The sequence below is a fragment of the Candoia aspera genome, chromosome 16 (genome assembly GCF_035149785.1).
Source record: "Candoia aspera isolate rCanAsp1 chromosome 16, rCanAsp1.hap2, whole genome shotgun sequence".
NCBI lineage: Eukaryota > Metazoa > Chordata > Lepidosauria > Squamata > Boidae > Candoia > Candoia aspera.
In genome coordinates, this window is record NC_086168.1 from 2,808,349 (window position 1) to 2,829,817 (window position 21,469).

General features: G+C 45.6%; 2 protein-coding genes across 3 annotated transcripts in view; one reads left to right on the forward strand and one right to left on the reverse strand.

The window, feature by feature from the left end:
* Positions 1-242: 242 nt before the first annotated feature.
* On the reverse strand, positions 243-3,236 carry DOLK (dolichol kinase). 2 transcript variants are annotated; one of them, XM_063316534.1, is made up of 2 exons: positions 2,955-3,236; positions 243-2,095 (listed from the first exon to the last, which is right to left on the reverse strand). In XM_063316534.1, exon 2 carries the CDS (start codon positions 2,030-2,032, stop codon positions 407-409), a length of 1,626 nt encoding a protein of 541 aa, XP_063172604.1. In that variant the 5' UTR covers positions 2,033-2,095; positions 2,955-3,236; the 3' UTR covers positions 243-406. The 2 variants fall into 2 exon arrangements, with proteins under 2 accessions (XP_063172604.1, XP_063172603.1); XM_063316533.1 differs by having other exon boundaries at positions 243-2,609.
* Positions 3,237-6,525: 3,289 nt separating this feature from the next.
* The window catches only part of NUP188 (nucleoporin 188), a 42,489-nt gene continuing 27,545 nt past the window's right edge, over positions 6,526-21,469 (forward strand). The window contains exons 1-13 of the mRNA XM_063316418.1: positions 6,526-6,577; positions 8,762-8,816; positions 9,214-9,287; positions 10,445-10,529; positions 10,787-10,867; positions 12,077-12,121; positions 13,821-13,913; positions 15,153-15,272; positions 15,853-16,064; positions 16,734-16,848; positions 18,269-18,466; positions 19,814-19,903; positions 21,102-21,167. Of these exons, the coding sequence (XP_063172488.1) occupies positions 6,552-6,577; positions 8,762-8,816; positions 9,214-9,287; positions 10,445-10,529; positions 10,787-10,867; positions 12,077-12,121; positions 13,821-13,913; positions 15,153-15,272; positions 15,853-16,064; positions 16,734-16,848; positions 18,269-18,466; positions 19,814-19,903; positions 21,102-21,167 (1,260 nt within the window). The 5' untranslated portion in view covers positions 6,526-6,551. The remainder of the gene's footprint in view (positions 6,578-8,761; positions 8,817-9,213; positions 9,288-10,444; positions 10,530-10,786; positions 10,868-12,076; positions 12,122-13,820; positions 13,914-15,152; positions 15,273-15,852; positions 16,065-16,733; positions 16,849-18,268; positions 18,467-19,813; positions 19,904-21,101; positions 21,168-21,469) is intronic.

A 21,469-nucleotide genomic window follows, 5' to 3' on the forward strand; every position in this document is an offset into this window, starting at 1 on the left:
ATGGCCAGGGGTAAAAGGAAACGAGGCCGCCGAAAAACTCAGTGGCCGGACACCATCAAAGTCGACACCAGCCAGAGCATTAAACAACTATAAGAAGCCATACACGATCGGAAAAAGTGGAGAGAGCTGGTCCATGGAATCGCCAAGAATCGGACACAACTGAACGGACAGCATCGTTGTCATCGTCATCATCAATTTGCTATGCATTATATTGGAGAAGCAGTGACAAAACGGTCCATGGAGAACAGCCACATTATATTTCAGTCCTACATAATCAACATGCAGTCGTTCACAGGGACACGCCGCGCGATCGCTTTTTGCCACCCTGAGCCAAAGACACAAATGAAACACAGCACGGATGTATCTGACCAACCTCCAGAGGAGAAATATTCTCCCCAAATGGTCCCTAAATCATCAGCAGTATCTGGAGGTAGAGAGGCAGGAGCAAATTGTCCACCTGGGTGGTGCAGGCTTCCAAAAATGACACCAGGGTAATAGAGACCAAGATCCAGGGGTAGCTGGCGTTGAGATCCACAGTGCCGTCAAAGATCACAATCAGGGCCACCGCAATGATTTCTGCAAATATGGCTGACATTGTTCCTTCGAAGGTCTTCTTGGTTCCTGGCCATTTGACTTCCCCCAGCGTGGTCCCAAAGATAGAGGCCACCGAGTCCCCAATGCCCACAGCCAGAACCCCAGAGTAGGGGGCCAAGGCTCCTGCCCCAGTCAACGTACCTTTGGGGGCGCACGGCCTTGGCAACAGCCACACCGGGAAGGACATCCCAAGGAGAAGGTAGATGTGAGTCAAGATCAGCGGCCCGCTGTCTCGCTCGTCCAAGAACAGGGAGAGCGAGTGCCTGAGCATGTGTCCGAAGGGCTTGATGGTGAAGTAGCGGATGTACTCAAGAAGAACAAAGACGGCCAGGCAGATGACGGCGGCCACGTGCAATAGCTGACGGTCGTAGATCAGCCCTGGGACGTAGGTGGCCACCACGATGAAATGGAAGTATTTCCGGGTGATGGTGGAAGCCTGGTGTTTTTTAGAACCCGAGGACCGCTTGATGTTTTGATAGACAACCACAGCGCACGCCAACGTGGCCAGGAGCGTCCAGTAGGCGAGGAGGCGGACTCGGGTCTGGGTCTGGGAGAGGAACTGGAAGAGCCACATCGCGGGATTCCTCCGGATCATACGGTAGAGCCAAGGCATGATGACGCCGAGGCTCAGGACGGCGGTCATCACGTGGAAAAACACGGAGGAGATCCAGGTTCCGGGATCCATGAAGAAGAACAGAACTGTGAAGGAGAGGCCCAGGAGGACCACTCCCACCACCACGACCAGGAGAAAGAAGTCCACGGGACTCCCTCGGTTCTCGCTGGCGTTCAGCGAGCGCTTGATGAGCTGGTTGAGGATGAAGCTGAGGCCGGCGAGGATCAGCAGGGCCTCCCCAGGGGTGAAACACCGGGGTAAGAGGTACAACAAGATCATGCTGAGATAGACAAAAATGAGCAACACCTCCAGCACTTCGATCACTTCGGAGACGGTCAAGGAATGCTTCATGGTGTAGACGACCAGCGTGCCAGCGACCCCGGAGAGCACACAGGTGTTGGTTGGCACCGGTTTGGTGAGGCCCAAGGCGACCACTGAGAGGAAGAGGGCGATGACCATGCCCGTGGAGGCCACGATGATGCCCAGGCGCTCAAAATACACAATGCCGGCCTCTCGGCACTTTTCCTTCATCACAATGCCCAGCAGCGGGATAACCATGCAGGAGGGGAGGAGGCCGCTGTTGGCCGTGGTCCGGAACCGGAAGACCGCCCCGCCCAGGCGAAGGAGGTGGTCCCACTTAAACTGGATGTAAAAGGCTTGGATGGCGAGGACAAGAGCGGACCACGAGAACCGGTCCCAGACCACGCTGTGCACGCAGAGCACAATGGCAAACACGGCCAGCGATTCCACAAGGACTGGTTTGTTCAGCATGGCGGCGGTCAGCCGGTTACGCCCTGCGAGCAAAGGATCTCCACAGCTTCCCATGGCCTTCGAACACAGGGACCCTCTCTCTCATGGCTGGAAGTGCCTCACCCGTTCGTATCATCCCTAGAAATGAAAAGAAACCCCAGACTGTTTTAAGAAGCGCACAAGGGCAATGGCTCCTCCCGTCTCAGCAGCATTCCTATGCTCTGAAATGCCCTCCTGGAGAAAGGGAACCTGGCCTCTGGCTTTGGCCACCTGCCACAGCGCAATACCGTCTTCCTCGGGGAGATTTTGGGCACTTTCAGAGCGGAATTTTTTATGCCTCATTTTTTAATGATGGTTTTATTGCCCCTTGGTTCAAAGAGTTTTATTGCTGGCCTGTCGTTCTTTACTGCTTTTATGATACATTAGGATACCTGAACTAGTACAGGTAGTCCTTGTTTAACAACCATTCATTTAGTGATGGTTCAGACTTACAACAGGGCTGGAAAAATCAACTTACGACTGGTCTTTGCACTTACAACTGTTGCAACGTCCCTACAGTCACACGATCCCAATTCGGGTGCTTGGCAACGGTTCACATTTATGACCATCACAGCATCCCGTGATCGCCATTTCTGACTTTCTCGGCTGGCTTCTGGCAAGCAAAATCAATGGGGAACCGCGTGATTCACTTACCGACCACATGGTTCGCTTAACAATCGTGGTGATTCGCTTAACCACCACCACAAAAGGTCATTAAATCAGGTTGGATTTGCTTAATGACTGCTTCACTTAGCAACCAAAATTCTGGTCCCAATTTTGGTCGTTAAGTGAGGAGCACCTTATGATGGAAAGCAAAGGAAAACTCTGAATAATTAAAATACACATGGCTCCAATGCTCCTTTGCTTGCTGTATCAGTGGCATAATAAACCACCTTGAGGCTTTATAATTTGGTTGCCAGGTAAGTCTAATAAATACATTAAATAAATAATAGCACACCTAATCATTGTTAGCACCACGCATGTATCACACAGAGGATACCGTATTATTCCTTCTAGTTGTATTCCATTTTCTTGAATTCTCACATTTCCTTAGCAAAACACCTGCAGTGTGAAAATTAACAGATTTTCATTAGCATGGCTAATTAAAGCAGGGGCAAGTTAAGGCGGCCCTTGCAGTCGCATGACAAGTGTCACCAAATTTCGCAGCAAAAAGAGTCTTGTGGCACCTTTAAACTTTTCACGCCATTAAAACAGGCACCAGAGAGCTGGAAAAGGCAGTTTCCTTGTTTTAGTTGTTGCAAGCTGCCCAGGAGTCATACAAATTTGATAAATAAATATGAGTCTGATAGGACAGGTTAGAAGCATACAAAATTACGCATGACAGGTGGGTGATTCCATGAAGATGAATGGTGGAATGTTCAGGAACATGTTACAGTGATGGTTATCACTTTACAAAACTTTTTAAAAGAAGTGGCTATATTAACCCATAGTACAGCTACTAACAGCTACGAGCCTTTTTGGATACACATGGCCTCCAGGATCCTAAGAAGAAGGCCCTTTGGTGTCAGTGGTCATTATTAACCGCATTTACATCAATTCAAAGAGCTCCAAGTGGTCTTGGACATGTCTTCTCCTTTTATTCTACCTACTCACCCTGTAACAGTAACTTGCCTCAAATCATCCCATGTAATACTGTATCTCCAGCGGGGATTTGAATCTTGGTATCTTCAGTCACTTAGATGTGCTGTGGGACGTGAATCTGATGGGTGCACCTTCGGATTTGATCCCGCCCTTAAATTCTTTGGATGCAATATATGTCTTCTAAAACCCAAAACAATGCAATGTGTTTTCCCTATAGAATTATTTTTTCATACATAATTTATTGATAAGGTTACGAGGGGTGGGGGGGAAACAAGGAATAAGACAAGGATGTACGATGTCCCCTTGATTGATTAATGCATTTTTAAAAAAATCTGTTCAATCATGTCCAATTCTCGGAGACTGCCTGGACAAGACCCTGCAGTTTTCTTGGCAAGGTTTTTCGGAAGTGGTTTGCCATTGCTGCTTCCTAGGGCTGGGAGAGAGTGGCTGGCCCAGGGTCACCCAGCTGGCTTTGTGCCTGCAGTGGGACTAGAACTCATGGCCTCCCAGTTTCTAGCCCAGTGCCTTAACCACTACACCAAACTGGGTCTCTATGCATTTGTAGATAAATGCAGATACAAATGTAATTTGTAGATAAATAATTCAGGTTCTCAGCCAGCAACGTTCACATCCCCAAGAACATGCATCTAATGTCACCACAAGCATTTTTATCTATTTATCTACAAATGCATTATAAATGGATAAAAATGCTTGTGGTGACATTAGATGCATGTTCTTGGGGATGTGAACGTTGCTGGCTGAGAACCTGAATTATTTGCAGTGCGTCTTAGACTACGTGATGCAACAAAAATATATCAAAGACCAAGATAGTTGCTTTTGATGAGGGAAACAGCGTGGACAATTGTGAGTTGTTTGTACGGAAGAAGACCGGAGAGGAGTTAGTGGCATGGACTCCTTTCACCCTTTGCATATACAAGAAATACCTGTGTAGCAAGGGTTATCTGTATGTTCCTTCAAAGTCAGCTTTGCAGATTGGATCATTGTTATTGTTTATCACTCTCGCTTGCCTCTTACCTGTAGTTTTACTGGTATCCATTAAGATAAGGAGGACAACACCAGCTCCTTAATCTAACATCTGCCAAGGGGAAGGGGAACAATAGCTGCCTAAGAGCCACATTCTCATGAAAAAAGGGTCACTTCCCAGGTACTAGCCAGATATGTCATTGTGCCATTTCCGGTGCTGTCTGCTAAAGATCTTTGGCAGAGGATCAATTCCCTGATCAGATGGGCTACTAAGCCATCTCCGGGTGTTGCTGTTTTTCTCCCTGTTTCTTAAGTAATGTTTTAAAAGTATTACACAGCAGGGCAAGCTAAGACATTCAGAATACGGTTTTTGAAGAAAGAGAGAAACTGTTGAAAACAAAAACGACTCAAATAGAAGTGAGCAATAATCACAGAGGTCTAAAACAGTGTAAAAATTAGTATCAATCACTGGTTGAGAAAAAAAAGGGAAAAAAGGAGAGGGCTACTACAATGCTTTTTCTTATAAAGTTTTCCTATTTTTTGTTGTGCCTTTTTAATATTTAACTTTTTCAATCATTACATTTTCACTTCAACCTTCCCTTTACTGTAAAGCATATTCATTTCAACCTTCCCTTTACTGTAAAGCATATTTTATCTATGTATATGCATTCCTGTTCTTTGTTCTCTGTTTTAATTTGTCTGTCCGCTGCCATTCCTGGAGTTGCTGAATGGGATGTGGTTTGGCATATCTTTCCCTGTTGACTCTTCTAATATTTAAGAGAGCCAGTTTGGTGTAGTGGTGAAGGTGCTGACCAGGAAACCAGAACAGGGTGAGTTCTAGTCATCCTTTAGATGTGAAAGCCAGTGGGTGACTTTGGGCCAGTCATTCTCTCTCAGCCCAGCCCACCTCACAGGGTTGTTGTTGTGGGGAAAATAGGAGGAGGAAGGAGAATTAGGGATGTTCACTGTCTCGCATTATATATGTATATATGTATATATATACTGTAAAAAAGTGGGAATAATAATAATAATAATAATATAATAATAATATAATAATAATAATAATAATAATAATAATAATGTATTCAGTAAAACCCTTTTTGGCATTTCAGCCTATAGCCATTGAGTCCTACAAAATCCTGACTGGCCGCTGCACTGCCAGCCTCACTCCCTCCCTTTCTGCCTTAACCTTGATTACTCTGAAAGCAGAGTTGGATGCTGGTGGATGTTTACTGATTTAACCAATTAACCTCTTTATTTGCTGACATTAGCGGCCTTAACATACACCGAAAACCTGCGTCTTTCGGCCTCCCGGGGAGGGCAGCCGCTCCACCCGCAGAAGGGACGAGTCGCTTTCGGGGCCGCTCCTCCTCGCCCACCTGAGGCCACGCGTCTTGCACCCCGAGGGTTCAATCCCAGCCTTCCGTGCTCAGTCCCACGCAGGAAAGGGACTCCGACCCGCTATCTTCTCAACCCGCCCTTCCCCAACCCGGAGCCCTCCCAGGCTGCGACGACAGCCCGCATCATCCCCACCCAGCCTCGGGAGCTAAGGTTGGAAAGCGCTGTCTTGGCCCGGACCTACCTCGCAGGGCTGTTGTGAGGTAGATCCGGGGGAGGGCAAGAGACGCCGCGCGCCATGCACCCCCGGGGGCTGAGCATTTGGGGAAACGAGCAACGCGGCCGCTGGAACCTCCCCCCGCCCTTCCCCGGCCTCCGCCTCCGCCTCCGCCTCCGCCTCATCGACTCACCCACCCGGGCGCCGCCATCTGGCGGGGACGACGGCGCGCGCCGGTGACGTCAGGCGGCGCGCCGCGGCCCAACGGTCGAACGGCGGCCCAGCGCGCAAGCGTCACCGGCCTCCTTCCCGCCCCGCCTCCCTTCCCTCTGGCGGCCCCGCCCCTTTTCTCCTCGCGGGCTCGGCGGGCGAGCGAGGTAGGCGGGCGGGAGGTCACGTGGGAGGGGAGGCAAGATGGCGGCCAGCGGGCTGTCCGCGAGGTAGGGGTTGGCGGGGCGCGCACGCTCGCCGGCGGGGCCGCTGAGGGGAGCGGGCGGCTGAGGCGGGCGGAGGCCGGCCGGAGCCTGGAGCCTTGCCCTCTCCGAGCCCCCGGAGCTTTGGGGAGCGGGCCTTGCGGGCTGGAGGGGAGGGGGTCCCTCGCCGGCCTCGCGAAGCCCCCTCCCTGGCCTTATTATTACTAATTTGACGCCGTGTATTTTATTTATCTTCGTTTATTAGAATGTGTAAGCCGCCCAGCTCCAATGTGCTCCAATGTACATCCCGCTCCTCTTCCCGCCCCAACAACAACCCTGTGAGGTCGGCTGGGCGCAGAGAGAGGGAAGGAGTGGCTTTCGTGCCTGAGGCAGGACTCGAACTCGGGTCTCTGGGTTTCCAGCCTGGCCCCTTCGCCACTGACCCAGACTAGCTGAGCTCTAAGCCATGGTTGGCTTAGGGTTTATGGAATAACAACCCCCCCCCAAGGAAATGGACGGCCTGCCTGTTAATTCCCATTTGGGTAGGAGGAGGCAGGAATATTAACCTTGAGCTGGCCAAATAGTATCTCCAGGTTGGTCTCGATTAGTGCGGTGAATCTCATGAAATGGTTGCCTGATTTGCATTCGCACCCTTCCGAGTGACATTTCTATGGAAAATAGGGTAATGGGTCCCAGCTCGACAGAAATAGGCAAGGAAAAATGTTAACCCTAAATGTTTATATGCATATTAATGAAATATTACAGTAAAGGATAAGAAGAATATGCTTCTAATTTAAATTTATGGTTCACAAAGTCACAGAGTAGATATAGAGAGCAAAATAGAACCCCAATACTTCTCAGTATCATTCCTAATGGTAAGCTTACACTGACAAAAATACCTTTTTTAAAACTTGTACTGTTCCTGTGATGGAACCTTCCTCTTCTCCATTTTGCACACATGAAGTTTAGCAGTGTCTAAAACCCCAGCTGCAACTGCGCACACACTAGCCTCAATTGTGCACACTCTGGCCTCGCATTCGCTGAATTTTGAAACGCAACCTGTTATCAGTTTACAATTTGCAGTAAATTGAGCGTCACATTATTTGAACACGCACTAATCGTGACCTACCTGTATATATAAAAAGCAGGATAAAATAATATTTGTCCTAGTTGTGCATTCTTCATGTGTTTGTGCTACCTGGGGGTGTGCCTGTTTCCCTTGACGTTTCCCAAAGTTGTCTGGGTGACGGGTTCATCCCTGCGCATGACAGTGTACCCTGGTTGTGTTGGATCGACCCTGTGAGGTGGGCTGGGCTGAGAGAGAACAACCAGCTCCAATTCTGCAGCCAGCTTTCATGTCTAAGGCAGGACTCGAACTCAGGTCTCCTGGTTCTGGAGTCAGCAAAGGAGCTGGGGATAAATTCTAACCCCAAGCGGGCCTGGTCTTTTCCTGGCTTTACCACCTGACTTGGAAGCATCTCTGTTGATGATCAGAAATCCATTATGCTCATTAACATTGACATGTTTAATCATAATTAATGCTGACATAATACTTCTCTCTCTCTCTCTCTCTCTTTTAAATGGTTTAAATTCTCTAATGATTAGCACAGTGGTTCTGAGCAGAGTGCTAATCTTGCTCTTTGGGTTCTCTCTATGCCATCTATATTTTCAGCTGAATGGATGTCTTTTCTTAACTGATTTTTTAATAATATGCAGTGGACTGAATAAATGCAGATCAGCTAGTAAAGCCCAGACAAGATGGAGTTGTTGGTGGGTCAGACATCTTTGAATTACTTGGTGCATTCTGTGGCTACGACTCTTTTTCTCTCCCTTTACTCTGAAAACCAGGTTTGCAAATTGATTATGGTACCTGGCATATTTATTTTCCGTTTTTCTTCTCAGAGGGCCCTTATGTGTGTCCTAATAGATTCCAGGCTGTTTTCAGCAGGACACACCAGTAGCTCCAATCTTTAAAAAGCATTGAGGAAGTACAGTTGGGCAGAACAAAGTTGGGCAGGTAGGGCCAGCTGCCCACCATTTTTATTTCTTAAGTCGGCTTTTGAGACTCAGAGGCGTTACTGGAAATAAGTACAGTGCTCGAGGGAGATTGTTACTTTGCTCTGAAAACAGTTTGGTAAGACCGCAATGGAGAGAAACAAGTCTGTGGGCTTTTAAAAAACCCTTTAAGTAATGTGTGACTTTTATTCTAAGGAGCAGCAGAGAACTGTGGACCATTCTTTTGGGAAGATCAGCTTTGAGGGAACCAGTAAGTAGTGTTGGCTTAGGCTATTTCCTTTGAAACCTCTGTAGCCTGGTATTAAATAAATTTGGTTTTGTGTGGCATTTTATTGTCTTTAAGATTTTGATACCAATCTCTGCATGGTTAGCGGGAGTGGGCAGGCCTCTGTGCTGTAGGGTAGATCGTTCTGCGTCTTTCCCACTCTCTTTAAAAGAATCTCTGCTGCGCTTGTGATTGGAAACTGACCGTGTCCGCCTTCTCGTTTCCCTTCCATCTGCAAGCAGAGCAAAAAAGTCGCTCCTTTCTTAACCTGTAAATTGCACAATGCTGCTTCTTAGTTACTTCTGTCCTGCTTTGTATAACTAAGCAAATAATTTTTAGATAGGGGTATCTATATATTCACCACCCTTTTTTTCTGATTTAGGCACAGATCGCGGAAGAGTTGAATAAACACTGGCAGAGGCTGCTTGAAGGACTCTGTTACTACAAGCCACCTAGGTACAGTAACCAGATGCTGGGTATCCAGTGTGGTGCTAAAGTAGAGAAAGCTTGGGGAACCAATGGGCTTTTCTTGTCATAAATGGCAGAAGTGTCCTTTCTCCTTTCCAGAGATTCATCTAGACTGAAATTTTAGCAGAAAAATGGAAACTAAAAGATTTCCCGCCCTGATCTTATTTAGATGAACCCTTAAGGCCAGGAGAGGGAGGTGGGCCCCTTGCACATTGTCTGATCTATGAGATGGCTGTTTTCTCTGGATGTTCTTTCTGTATTTTGTAATGGGTAGATCACTTTAGATTCTGTATATCGTACTTCATCCAGAGTTGAAATGGAGTTGGGCAGCTTATATATTTCATAAAATAATAAGTAGAACCATGCTCTTATGTTCTGGATGGCCTTGCGTTCCTTTCCTTGAGGGCCTAATAAAGTTTATGAAATTTACCATGAGAAGAGGCGGTGACTGCTATTTTAGAAAGATCATACATACATGTCTGTTGATTGGTTGTTAACGGTATCAAAAAATGTGCCATGGGTTTCAAGCAGTGCATAATGGCATAATCCCTCATACTGGACGATTGTGGCAAGAATAAGGAGCAGTGAATGCAGTCTGCTAGCATCTATCTTTGCTGTGAAAGTTACACAAGTAAACGTGTCTTTAAGGAAGATGTGTCCCAAAAGGGAACATACATTTGAAAAAGCATACAAAAAGTTTGTAAGAGGTGGTGGTATTTTAACATACTTCAAGGGAAGTATTTTAAAAAGTTCAGGATATTGGGAGTGAATTCTGTGCGGAGTTCTGTATGTTAACTGAGAATTGCAAATAAGCACCAATTTTTCCCATCATTTTAATTAAAAAAAAAAAAACAGATGTGGAAAACCTCACAACATTGACATGTTATATTGATTCACACATTTTAATTATCATCTACCTTAATCCAGCACTCAAGAATAGTATGTCATGAAATACCTTGCTGGAAAGATGACAGTACTGGAGAATTACCACTTTCATCCTTGGCTTGGTGTGGTAACCGTGTCTGGCTGTAATTGAAAAGTGGATTCTAATTGTGAAGTTTCTCTTAATGATACAAAACGGTATCTGTGTCAGAACAAGATTAGCTTTGTTCCAAGCAAATTCAACAATTATTTCTTATTTGTAGTTCAACTTCCGCAGAAATAGTGAAAGCTGATAAAAACGTGGCTGCTTCCTTGAAGGAACTGGGTCTCAGAGTCAGCAAGTTTTTGGTAAGAAATAGTTACAGGTCACTTTCTTTCTTGCTCTGTGTGTTTCAGGATGGGGGTGGGAGAAAATATCAGAACTGGAGAGAAGCTGGTTTTCCCCAGTCAGGTGAGGTTTGCATCTGGGGCTTTTGAAGTTTAATCGGTGTGCTTTGCAGAACTTGGAAACAGAATTGAGAATGAAGCATTGTTTTGTTCTTCACTGTCCTTTCCCCCTCTCCAAAAAGTAAGTGATGTAGCGAAATGTGTCTTTGTCATTACAGGGCTTGGATGAAGATCAAAGCGTGCAGCTCCTACAGTGTTACCTTCAAGAAGATTATAGAGGGACTAGAGACTCGTTAAAGGTGGGTAACGGCACACCTCTCTCTCTTCCAGAAGTTCTGTTGACAGGGTGGCTGTGCATGGCTCTTGAAGGCTGGGACTCGACACTGTGAGCTCTCATTGTGATGCGACAAGCATGCCTTTCCACTTGGGGGTGAGGCCTGCCCCAGAAGTACTAGCAATAAATTCAGGGGCAGAACAAAGATAGGAAGGAAGGAGAAATCGAACAAGTTACGGAGACTGGGAAGAAGATGGCAGGCATGCAGATATCCTTCTTTGAGAAATGGGAGTGCAGTTTTTTTAGATTTTTTTTATCCCGCCTTTATTATTTTTATAAATAGCTCAAGTTGGTGAACATACCTAATCCTCCTCCTCCCTCCTGTTTTCCCCACAACAACAACCCTGTGCGGTGGGCTGGGCTGAGAGAGAGGGACTGGCCCAAGGTCACCCCGCTGGCTTCGTGCCTGTGGCAGGACTAGAACTCACAGCCTCCCAGTTTCTAGCTTGTCCTTAACCACTAGACCAGACGGGCTCTCCAGTAACCCAGGACCTTCTGCGCATAAAGCAGAAGTATTTAAAGTATATGTCCATTTTTAACCTATTATGTCCTGTTGCAAGTTAAAAATGTATAAACGGAGTCCCTTTTGAGTCAGATGGCCTGTGAATTTTATCAGTTTGTGTGCCTCTAGAATTCCATTCCTATGGGTTTGGCAGCAAGTCGTACTCATTTTTAATACAGGATTTTGAAGTGGGAGAAATCACAGGATTTTACGTTAATCTTGGCCCACGTAGTGTAATGGGGTGGAGTTGATGTCTGCAGCTGCTTTGCTGTTGGTACAAGTTGATTGGTGGGCCTGGAAGAACCTCTGATTCATGCCACAGTGTTGCTGAAGCTTGATTTGACTTTGATTTGACTGAAGTGTCATTCCGCCTCTTGGAGATCAGCCCTGTGGGGCATTTCTAGGAGCTGTATACCAGTACAGTTTTTTTGACCCGAAAAAGCTTAAATAAAGGTGTATTCCTTGATGATTATAGCTAAAATAATATTGTGAGTGATTTGTCATTTTTACTATTGTAAGCTGCCCAGAGTCATTGTGCACGAGATGGGCAGCAGAGAAATTGAATAAATAAATAAATAAAATCTAGATGGGAGCATACCTTTCTACCATGTATGTGTCTGCTCGGGCCACAACTGTTTTAGATTAATTTCTTGCATTCCTTTTTGTTTCTAGACGGTGCTGCAAGATGAGAGGCAGAGCCAAACTCTGCTGCTGAAGGTGAGTCTCCTGTAGATTGTGCCGTGAGCCTTGTTCCCCTCCCCACTGCTTCTGTATCAGGCCCCAAAGGGTGTTCGTGGGGGGCGGAAAAATAATTCCTCGCAGCAGAAGGCTCTGGAGAAGGGGGCCATATGGACTCTTTGTATGTGGCAGCCTCCTTTAGTAACCTTTTGGGCTTCCCTCCAGCTACTCTGCTTCAGATATTTATTTCTATCTATCTATCTATCTAAGGGGACGCGGTGGCGCTGCGGGTTAAACCGCTGAGCTGCCGATTGGAAGGTCGGCGGTTCGAAACCGCGCGGCGGGGTGAGCTCCCGTTGCTCGTCCCAGCTCCTGCTCACCTAGCAGTTCGAAAACATGCAAATGTGAGTAGATCAATAGGTACCGCTTCGGCGGGAAGGTAACGGCGTTCCGAGTCGTCATGCTGGCCACATGACCCGGAAGTGTCTATGACAACGCCGGCTCCAAGGCTTAGAAACGGAGATGAGCACCGCCCCCTAGAGTCGGACTCGACTGGACTTTACGTCAAGGGAAACCTTTACCTTTACCTACCTACCTACCTACCTATCAATCACATTTATTCCCTGCCCATCTCACTCAGAGAGCGACTCTAGGCAGATAACTGGGTTCATGCTTCAAACAGCAGCAGCAAACCAGTGAGCCTCTCCAGACAGGGTTGGCTCTCCCATAGCTACAGTTGCCCTGATTGGTAAACAGTTGGGGACTTGTGGGGAAGGTGGCAGAATCTGGAACATGCCCCTCTGGCGATTACCAGTGCTGTCCTGTGGTTAGTTTACCTTGGTGTGACTTACAGCCTGGGAAAATTTCAACTGAATCTAGAAAAGGGGTTGCAATACAGGACTGGAGTAGTAGCTTTTGTCAATCTAAGCTAGCCCTTCTCAACCTTTGGACCCTGGAGGAGGCCTTGAAAAATTTTCCAGGCCTCGGGGGACCCCTGCACGTTCAGGCTGTAATATAGGCCACAAGTCCCAAAATTATTACGTTCGTTTCGTGGGTAGGCCTGTCTATGTGCATTCACAGCGTTCTTAAACTGAAAATAAAGAATGAAACTTGCCTCTTTAATGTGAAGTGGCCCAAATTTGAAATAAGTTTTTAAGTAAGTCGTGATCTCCCAGGGAACCCCTAGTGGCCTCTCGCAGAACCCGAGGGTGCCACGGAACCCTGGCCGAGGGACCCTGATCGAAGGCGTGACCACCTGATTCAGTGCAAACTCACGTCATACCAGCTTCTGATTGTCTCTTACTGCTTAATTGCATAAGCGTGACTTACTCATATTGATGCCTCACCGTAGTTAAGCTTAACCGTGTCTTGGTGCGGTGCCTGCATCACGTCCGAATGTGGGATCTTGCAGTTTGCTCCTGATTTGCCCTGAGTGGCTTCTTGTAATTATTTTTGGACAATATTTTCATCCCACTTTTCCATTAAAAAAAAAAAAATCAAAAAGCCCAATCAACAACAACGTATGGAAATAATAATTATTAATAGGATGAGTGACGGCAAGAAACCTTGTTCACAAATAACGTGCCAGGGGAGTGAAAAACTAAATCAGAGGATTTGGCAAGTTAATCAAAGATCCACGGAGAGGGGAACCTGGAAATTCAGCGAGCAGACTGTGGGGAAGTTAATCTGAAAATGCAAAGATAGCTGCTATGATAAAGACAACCATATGTCTTCGCAGATTGCTGATTACTACTATGAGGAAAGGTTTTGTATTCTTCGGTGTGTTCTTCACATCCTCACTTACTTCCAGGATGAGCGGCACCCTTACATGGTATGTGTTGGCTTTTCTTGATTCTTCCATGAACATACACTGAATGCAGTTAAAGTAAGGCAGTCCTCATTTAGCGACCACCTCATTTAGCGACCATTCAAGTTATGACAGTGATGAAAAATAACTTTATGACCAATCCTCGCATTTACGACCTTTGCAGGTCTGTATAGCAAAGGAAAGCTGAAGTAAGATCATAAGCAGAGTCACAGTCTCACTTAGCAACTACTTCTCTTAATGACTGAGTTGCTGGTCCCCATTGTGGTCACTAAATGAGGACTACTGTAAAAGTCTATAATCTGAACCACCAGAGCTGTTGGCATTCCCAAAAATCTCTAGTAATCTTCAAAAGGGATGAAATTGCAATCTTGTAAGAGAACATAAAGGGTATTTTTATTTATTAGTTTTATCCCACCTTTATTTTTGGTCAACTTGTTCTTTTTTACTATTTTAATGTTCTTTTTTACCTTCTATTTTAATCATTACTTTTTGTTACCTTTATCTTTTTATTTTGAAGACGCTTATAAAGTTTAATTAAAAAAATTTGGGGGGAGTCAACTCAAGGAAACATACATGCCTAATGATCCTGCCTTCTATTTTCCCCAGAATAACAACCCAGTGTGGTGGGTTGGGCTGAGAAAGAGGGACTGGCCCAAAGTCACCCAGCCAGCTTTCACACCTAAAGGAGCACAAGAACTCACAATCTGCTGGTTTCTAGCCCAGCGCCTCAGCCACTGCACCAGACTGGCTCTCATTGTTATAAAACACATGGCTGATAACTAATCTTATTAACTGCATTTAATTTTAACTACATTGAATTGTACATAAAATTAAATTTATTGTTGTCCTGGCCCACCTCAGAGTCTCTGGGAGTCAGGCAGCATATACATTTAAGTAATAATAATAATCTTAGAATTGTGATCTTTGCTCAGAAATGTTGCATGCACCTGATTTAAAGGACAGATTTGCATAGTCTCACCTGACTTACAGTCAGTCATTCTACAGCCAGTGAAAGATATTTTTCTTTTCCCAGTTTTTGTTCTGTTTTCACCTTAATCATATTTTTATGTCTTTTGGGTAATGCTCTGTCATTTTTTGTGATATTTGGAATGTTACAAGTATATTCGATTCATTTTGACATTCTGGTGTAATAAATCACCGAGAACACTGTTAAAAGGTGACATACAAGCACAAAATGGATGAAACAGTCTGTAATTTTATGAAATTGGTTTTGCTATGAAGGTCCCGTATTCGCAGTGTATGGAAAAATTGGATAAGGAATTGGTTCCTAATTATCGGAAACAGTTTGAAGAGCTGTATAAAGCCGAAGCGCCTACATGGGAGACACATGGAAGTCTAATGGTATTTTTTTTCAGTGATACCTTCCTTTCATAATTTGTGCAGTGCATTTCTAGCTCTGCAGTGAAAAATACATGGATCGTAGCAGGATCACATTTATATTTCTGTTGAATGAAGCTTTTGGCCCGAATTAGTATGCTGCATTGTCTATTTCAGAAAGCTCAAAGGTGGGTTATAAATGTGTTACATTGTTGGCAATGCCCCCTTCTTAAAAAAAATCTGGGAGGACTCAGGAGTTCCTCCCGCCTCTCTCTCTGTCAGTAGGTGTAGCTCCCGTTTAAATGCTCAGACGTCTGGAAAGGAGATGCAGTGCTGTTTGATGTCCTACCAGACCCTTTGTCTGAAATCCTCCATGCATCTCCCTGCGGGCAGACCTTTTGGAAGACGAAGGGAGGCATACAGGACAGAGCTCTTCTTGCAGGGCAAAGCCCACTGTCGTTTTGTCCCCGAAGAACTTTAGCAAGCTAGTGTGCGAAGTTAGGTGTGCCTAACTCAGCCTGTTGAAATAGAAGCATTTAAGTGGGCTTAACGTCGCGGTCCTCCCTGGTTTCCACCAAGCCTGAGGCCTCTGCTTTTTACGCAGACAGAGCGGCAAGTCTCTCGCTGGTTCGCCCAGAGCCTCCATGAACAATCGATGTTGCTGGAAATAATCTTCCTTTACTACGCCTATTTTGAGATGACCCCTGAGGAACTGCTGACTTTTGCCAAGATGTTCAAAGAGCAGGGGTTTGGTTCCCGGCAGACCAACAGGCACCTGGTTGACGAAAGCATGGATCACCTGGTTGATCGGATTGGGTGAGTGCCATGCGCTTGGCCACGTATACTGTTACCACAGATCATGCTGGATAAATTGGTTTGCAAGAGCTGATTCGCATATGGGTTGGTGCATGAAAGAAGTACAACTACAGGTAGTCCTCACTTAACAACCAATTGGGACCGGCAACTCTGTTGTTAAGTGACCGCAATGGACTTACGACCTTACTTCCACCATGGTCGTTAAGCAAATCACCCATGGTCATTAAGTGAGACATTGTGTGACTGCGACTTGCAACCTCCTGCTGGCTTCTCCATTGACTCCGCTTGTCAGAAGCCAGCTGTGAAGCACACCAATGATGATCATGTGACCGCGGGATGCTGTGATGGTCATAAATGCCTGCTGGTTGTGCAGCAGCTGAATCCCAAATCACGTGACTTTGGGGATGCTTCAATGGTTGTAAATGTGAGGACCGGTCATAAAGTTACTTTTTCAGTGCTGTCCTAACTTCGGATGGTTGCTAAAAAGGGCAGTTGTTAAGCGAGGACTACCTGTATACATTTGTGAGAATCTCGAGTTGACATGACATCTAGATTTCTTTGGACTTAAAAACAAGAACCAAGTAAGGATTTGTTTGAGGGGGGAATATTTTCATTCAGGTCTGATTTTTTTTTTGTATTTTGTCTCTCCCCCACAAATGTGCTTTACAGGTACTTCAGTGCACTAATTCTAGTGGAAGGCATGGAAATTGATTCTTTGCATGAACGCTTGTTGGATGACAGGAAAGAGGAACATAAATTTGCTGGCAATGGGCAGGTCTGCCAGGTAATTCTCTAGCAAATCTGTGATCAATCAGTATTCCTAATTTTTTTTTACCTCACCATGCAAACACTCAAGAAAACATTCATAGCAAAAATAAATCAACCTGTTTCCTGATTGTTAAAGCAGAGCTCCTGGAAAGATCGTTATTATTACTATTATATTTTTATCCCACCTTTTTTATATATAGGTCAAGGCGGCAGGCATAGCTAATGCTCCTGCCTTCCATTTTCCTCAACAACAACAACCCAGTGAGGTGGGCTGGGCGGAGAAAGAGGGACTGGCCCACAGTCACCCAGCCGGCTTTCATGCCTAAGGCGGGACTGGAACGCACAGCCTCCTGGTTTCTAGGCCCTCATCTCTACACCAAACGGACACATTCCTGGGCCGCGTGATGGTTTTATTACATTGTTCAGTTTTGTCCTTTATTCTTTATGGAGGGATGGAATTTTCTTTGACTTCTAGAGGTACTTCTCATGGTGGGGAGCTGAGCAGGTTACATATGTTGGTGTTTGTTGATGATCCTACATCCCTCCCTCGTCTTGCTGGTCCAGGGCCCTAATCCCTGAGGTTCCTCTGCTCAGCTTCAGGCAATTAATGGAGTGGTTCTGGGAGTTAGCCATCGTCCACCCCCGCTGCAGCTTGCTGTAGCTAATCCTTGTTACGGTTAGATTCAGGGATGTCTGTCCACAGGGAAATGTTATGTAGATGTCAAGCCCCACTGAGCTGGGGAAGGTGTAGAAGTACACAGACTTCAGGAAGCTTGCTTTAATGCCAGCCTGGCAGTAAATGCGGAATCCTGGAAACCAGAAGAGGCATTTCCCATCCCCGTTTATAGTGAGCTCATTAAGGCGGAGTCTCCTTGATTAGAAATGCTTCTTCCCAGCCTTCCGGCCACCTGGGCCGAGTTGCAGGTATGAAATAAATTGCCAGCACGTTCTGTCTCTTGACTGTTTTCATCGGCTCTCTCTTCCCCTCCTTTCCCAGCCCCCTCACAAGCTCACACTGACATTGAAAACGGGAGGAGAAAGCTGGCTCCTCCTTACAACAATAGCCACGTGGCCTCTCCCTCCCCGGGAAAAAGATCAGAAATAGAGTGTGATTCTTGCTTCCTTGATCTTGCATAGCTGTGGGGGGCTTGGCTTTCACCTTGGAAACTGGAAGGTGCATTTCCCATCCTCATTTCTAGTGAGCTCATTAAGGCAGACTCTCCTTGATTAGAAATGCTTCCTCCCAGCTTTCTGGCCTCCTGGGCCGAGTTGCCGTTTATAAGCTAAGCTACCCACAGATTCATCTTCTGTCTCTTGATTGTTTATGTTTATTCTTTGTTTCCTTCCCTTTCTGATTCTACACTTAAAGTCCAGATTAAGAAATTTTGGGAGAGGGTGCTTAAATGTTTAACGTGTCATCTGTGTATTTCAAACAGGAAATGGACCGCCTGCTGCTGACTCTTGGGGGTGTTCCCCATCACGCCCCTGTCCTCTTGGCCTGGGCCTTACTCCGCCACACGTTGGGCGCTGATGGGTCAACCAGTGTGATCAGGCGAATGGGAAGCAGCGCAATCCAAATGAATGTATTTCAGTATTTGACGAAGCTGCTCCAATCCATAAGTAGCGAAGGAAATGTGAGTCTCGACTGTGCTTGGCCTAGCAGATTCTTCGGCCCAGGAGAAATGTATTCCATAATATTTAACAGCTCAAGGGCTGAGAGGCCCCAGTCCCCATTTTTTTACCCTGGAGTTCTCTCCCGATCACACCGCCAGAATTTCATCTTTTCTCACGCAAGGAAAAGAAGTACAGCACGTTAAGCATTTGCTAGGTTTAGCCCACTGATTTTCTAATGAAGAAAAGAAATGTAATATTTGTAAATGTATATATCTGTACCTAAACACATTACAAATCCAAAATAAAAACAATGCAGGTGGTCCTCATTTAGTGACCACAATTGGGAATGGAAACTTGGTTGTTAAGCAAAGTGGTCACTAAGTGAAACCGTGGCTGTGCTTATGATCAGACTTCAGCTTTCCTTTGCTCTACAGACCTGTGGCGGTTGTAAATGCGAGGATTGCTCGTAAAGTTACCTTTTCATCGTCGTAACTGCGAACGGCCGCTAAATGAGGCAGTCGCAAGACAAGGACTACTTGTAACACTAGTAGTCATCCTATAGTCAGTTTGTAAAATCACAATATAATGTAGGAAACCTTTAGGCTAAAAGTCCCATAATATATAACATACAAACATCTCGCTCGTTCATACACCCACATATAATTGTACATATATAATACAGTTGCTGAGTCCAAGCCAGTTCTTGCTGGAGAATGATATACCTTAGAAAATGGTTGATGGAGAGAAGTATACAGGCCAATTTTTATGAATAGGCCTTGTCTCTCCTTACCAGTTTTGTTTCAGTTCTGAGTGTGCCTGTGCTCCACTGAAGTTAGAGAACTTAGCACCACAGTTTACAACTGCCACACCTCCCATAAAGAAGTAAAACAGTGTTAACACCCCGGGCCTCAGAGCAAAACCCTGTCTACTTGGGAACAGATGCACAAGCAGTTATGCGATCCTTCTCGTGCAAAATAGTTAGAGCAGTGGCAGTTTCCTTCGGATTAGTCTGCAGAAAGGAGAGTGTTTCCAATCATGAATATTGGCTGCAGGTCGTCATGTCTTGTGGTATAATTAATCGTGTTTTGTGATGTCCTGTGTATGAAGCGGTGAGCTTCACTAGCCTGTGAAGACCTCGAGGTCACGGAAAACCTTTCTTGCTGTTCTTGGATTTGCATTTATTTTATATAGGGTTTTTTGGCCGCTTTATATGCAGGATGATAAAACTACGAAACTGGCCCCTGGCTGCCCTCTTCCTTTTCCTCTCGCAGAATGGGCTCGTTCCCCTAGGATTTGTAGCGATCACAACCTGCAGTTAGATCAGGTTATTTCCATTGCTCAGGCTGTGAAATTCTCTTGGTTTGCAGTGTATTTCCAGCACCGCCTGCATGTGCATTTACGGCCTGCTGTCCTTTGTCCTGACTTCCCTGGAGCTGCACACGCTGGGCAATCAGCAGGTAAGAGTCAAGGGCTTAAGATCAAAAGAGGGGCCCTGCCGTGTCTGGCCAGAGGTTGGTCTGAATCCTCTGGTGTGCCTGCTGCTTCCAGGAAGCCCATAAACAGAAGGGAAAGGGCAGCATTCCCATCTTTTTAAAAATCGTTGCTGCTATCTTTTAAAGCCCCTTGGCATTTCTTCCAGCAGCCGGTTCTGTTAATTAACTCGGGCAAAGTTTTTTCTTGTCTCATCTGAATCCATTTCCCATTCATTTCAGCCATTTCAGTGTAATGGAGAGAAGGACACTTCCTTCAAGCTATTTGTATTTTCATAAATTATGCTCCCCATCTTCTGTTTTAGCCACAAGTGTTTTAAGCCAGTTTTCACAGAGAACATGGTTTGCACCTGATCTTTACAACCTCCTTTTTGGGAGTGGCTTCTTATTTTGTTTACTATTGATCTCTCATTCTGCTTTCTGTGTTGATCAGTTTTTCAATTAAAATAGAGTGAGTTTCTGAACATGAGTGTTACAGGTAGTCCTTGACTTACGACCACAATTGGGATTGGAACTTCCATTGCTAACTGACATGGTTAAGTGAGTCATGCCCAATTTTACGACCTCTTTTGCCGTGGTGGTTAAGCGAATCACCATGGCCGTTAAGCGAATCACCACAGTCATTAAGTGAATCTGGCTTCCCCTGTTGACTTTGCTTGTCAGAAGCCGGCTGGAAAGGTTGCAAATGGCGATCACATGACCCCAGAACGCTGCAACTGTTGTAAGTGTGAGCGGGTTGCCAAGCACCTAAATTTTGATCATGTGACTGTAGGGACATTGCGATGGTCGCAAGCGAGAGGACTGGTTGCAAGTCACTTGTTCTAGTGCCGTCATAACTTTGAACGGTTGCTAAACAAATGGTCGTAAGTCGAGGACTATCTGTCTAGAAGTATAATGTGTAATAAAATGCATTGTAAATGCAGTCACTCCTTGAAACCTTTACAAATCTGTCACAGTTTGAAATCAGTTTTGGCCATGGCTTTTCCACAGGGAACTGGAGTTTTATTAGAGTGCAAAGTATTCTGTAGCCTAGAGGGCCCTTTAATTACAGTTTCTTATGAAATGAGTTTAAATCTTTTTAAGGTGTTCTTGTCAAGGGGACCAGATATAATGTGACATATGAGTTTCTCTGTCCCTCCCCTCCCCCCCCATTTATCTTCTAAAGGACATCATTGATACAGCCTGTGAAGTTTTGGCAGCTTCAAGCATTCCTCCACTGTTCTGGAAAACGGTGAGCTTGCTCTGGAAGTGACATTTGACCTGTGTTTCCTTTGATTGTCGTCTTTTTAAGAACCATGGAAAAGTCTGCCTTTTGGCCTTGGAAAATCCTAGTTGCTCTTCTGAGAGGCTCTCCGTGTTTTATTGCTCTTCAGCTGACATTTTTGTGAAACTGTGTTGAGCCACGTGCAGACGGATAGACCCACAAGTAAATCCTCCATGTGGTATTTGATCCTTTTCGTTCCTTGTTTTTATCCCCTGCTTTACCCATTTAAACTTCTGTTACTAAAAGGTACATCCAAATCTGCAAGGTTT

Coding starts and splice junctions, on each gene's coding strand:
- DOLK (XM_063316534.1), bottom strand. CDS start 2,032: ATGGGAAGCTGTGGAGATCCTTTGCTCGCAGGGCGTAACCGGCTGACC.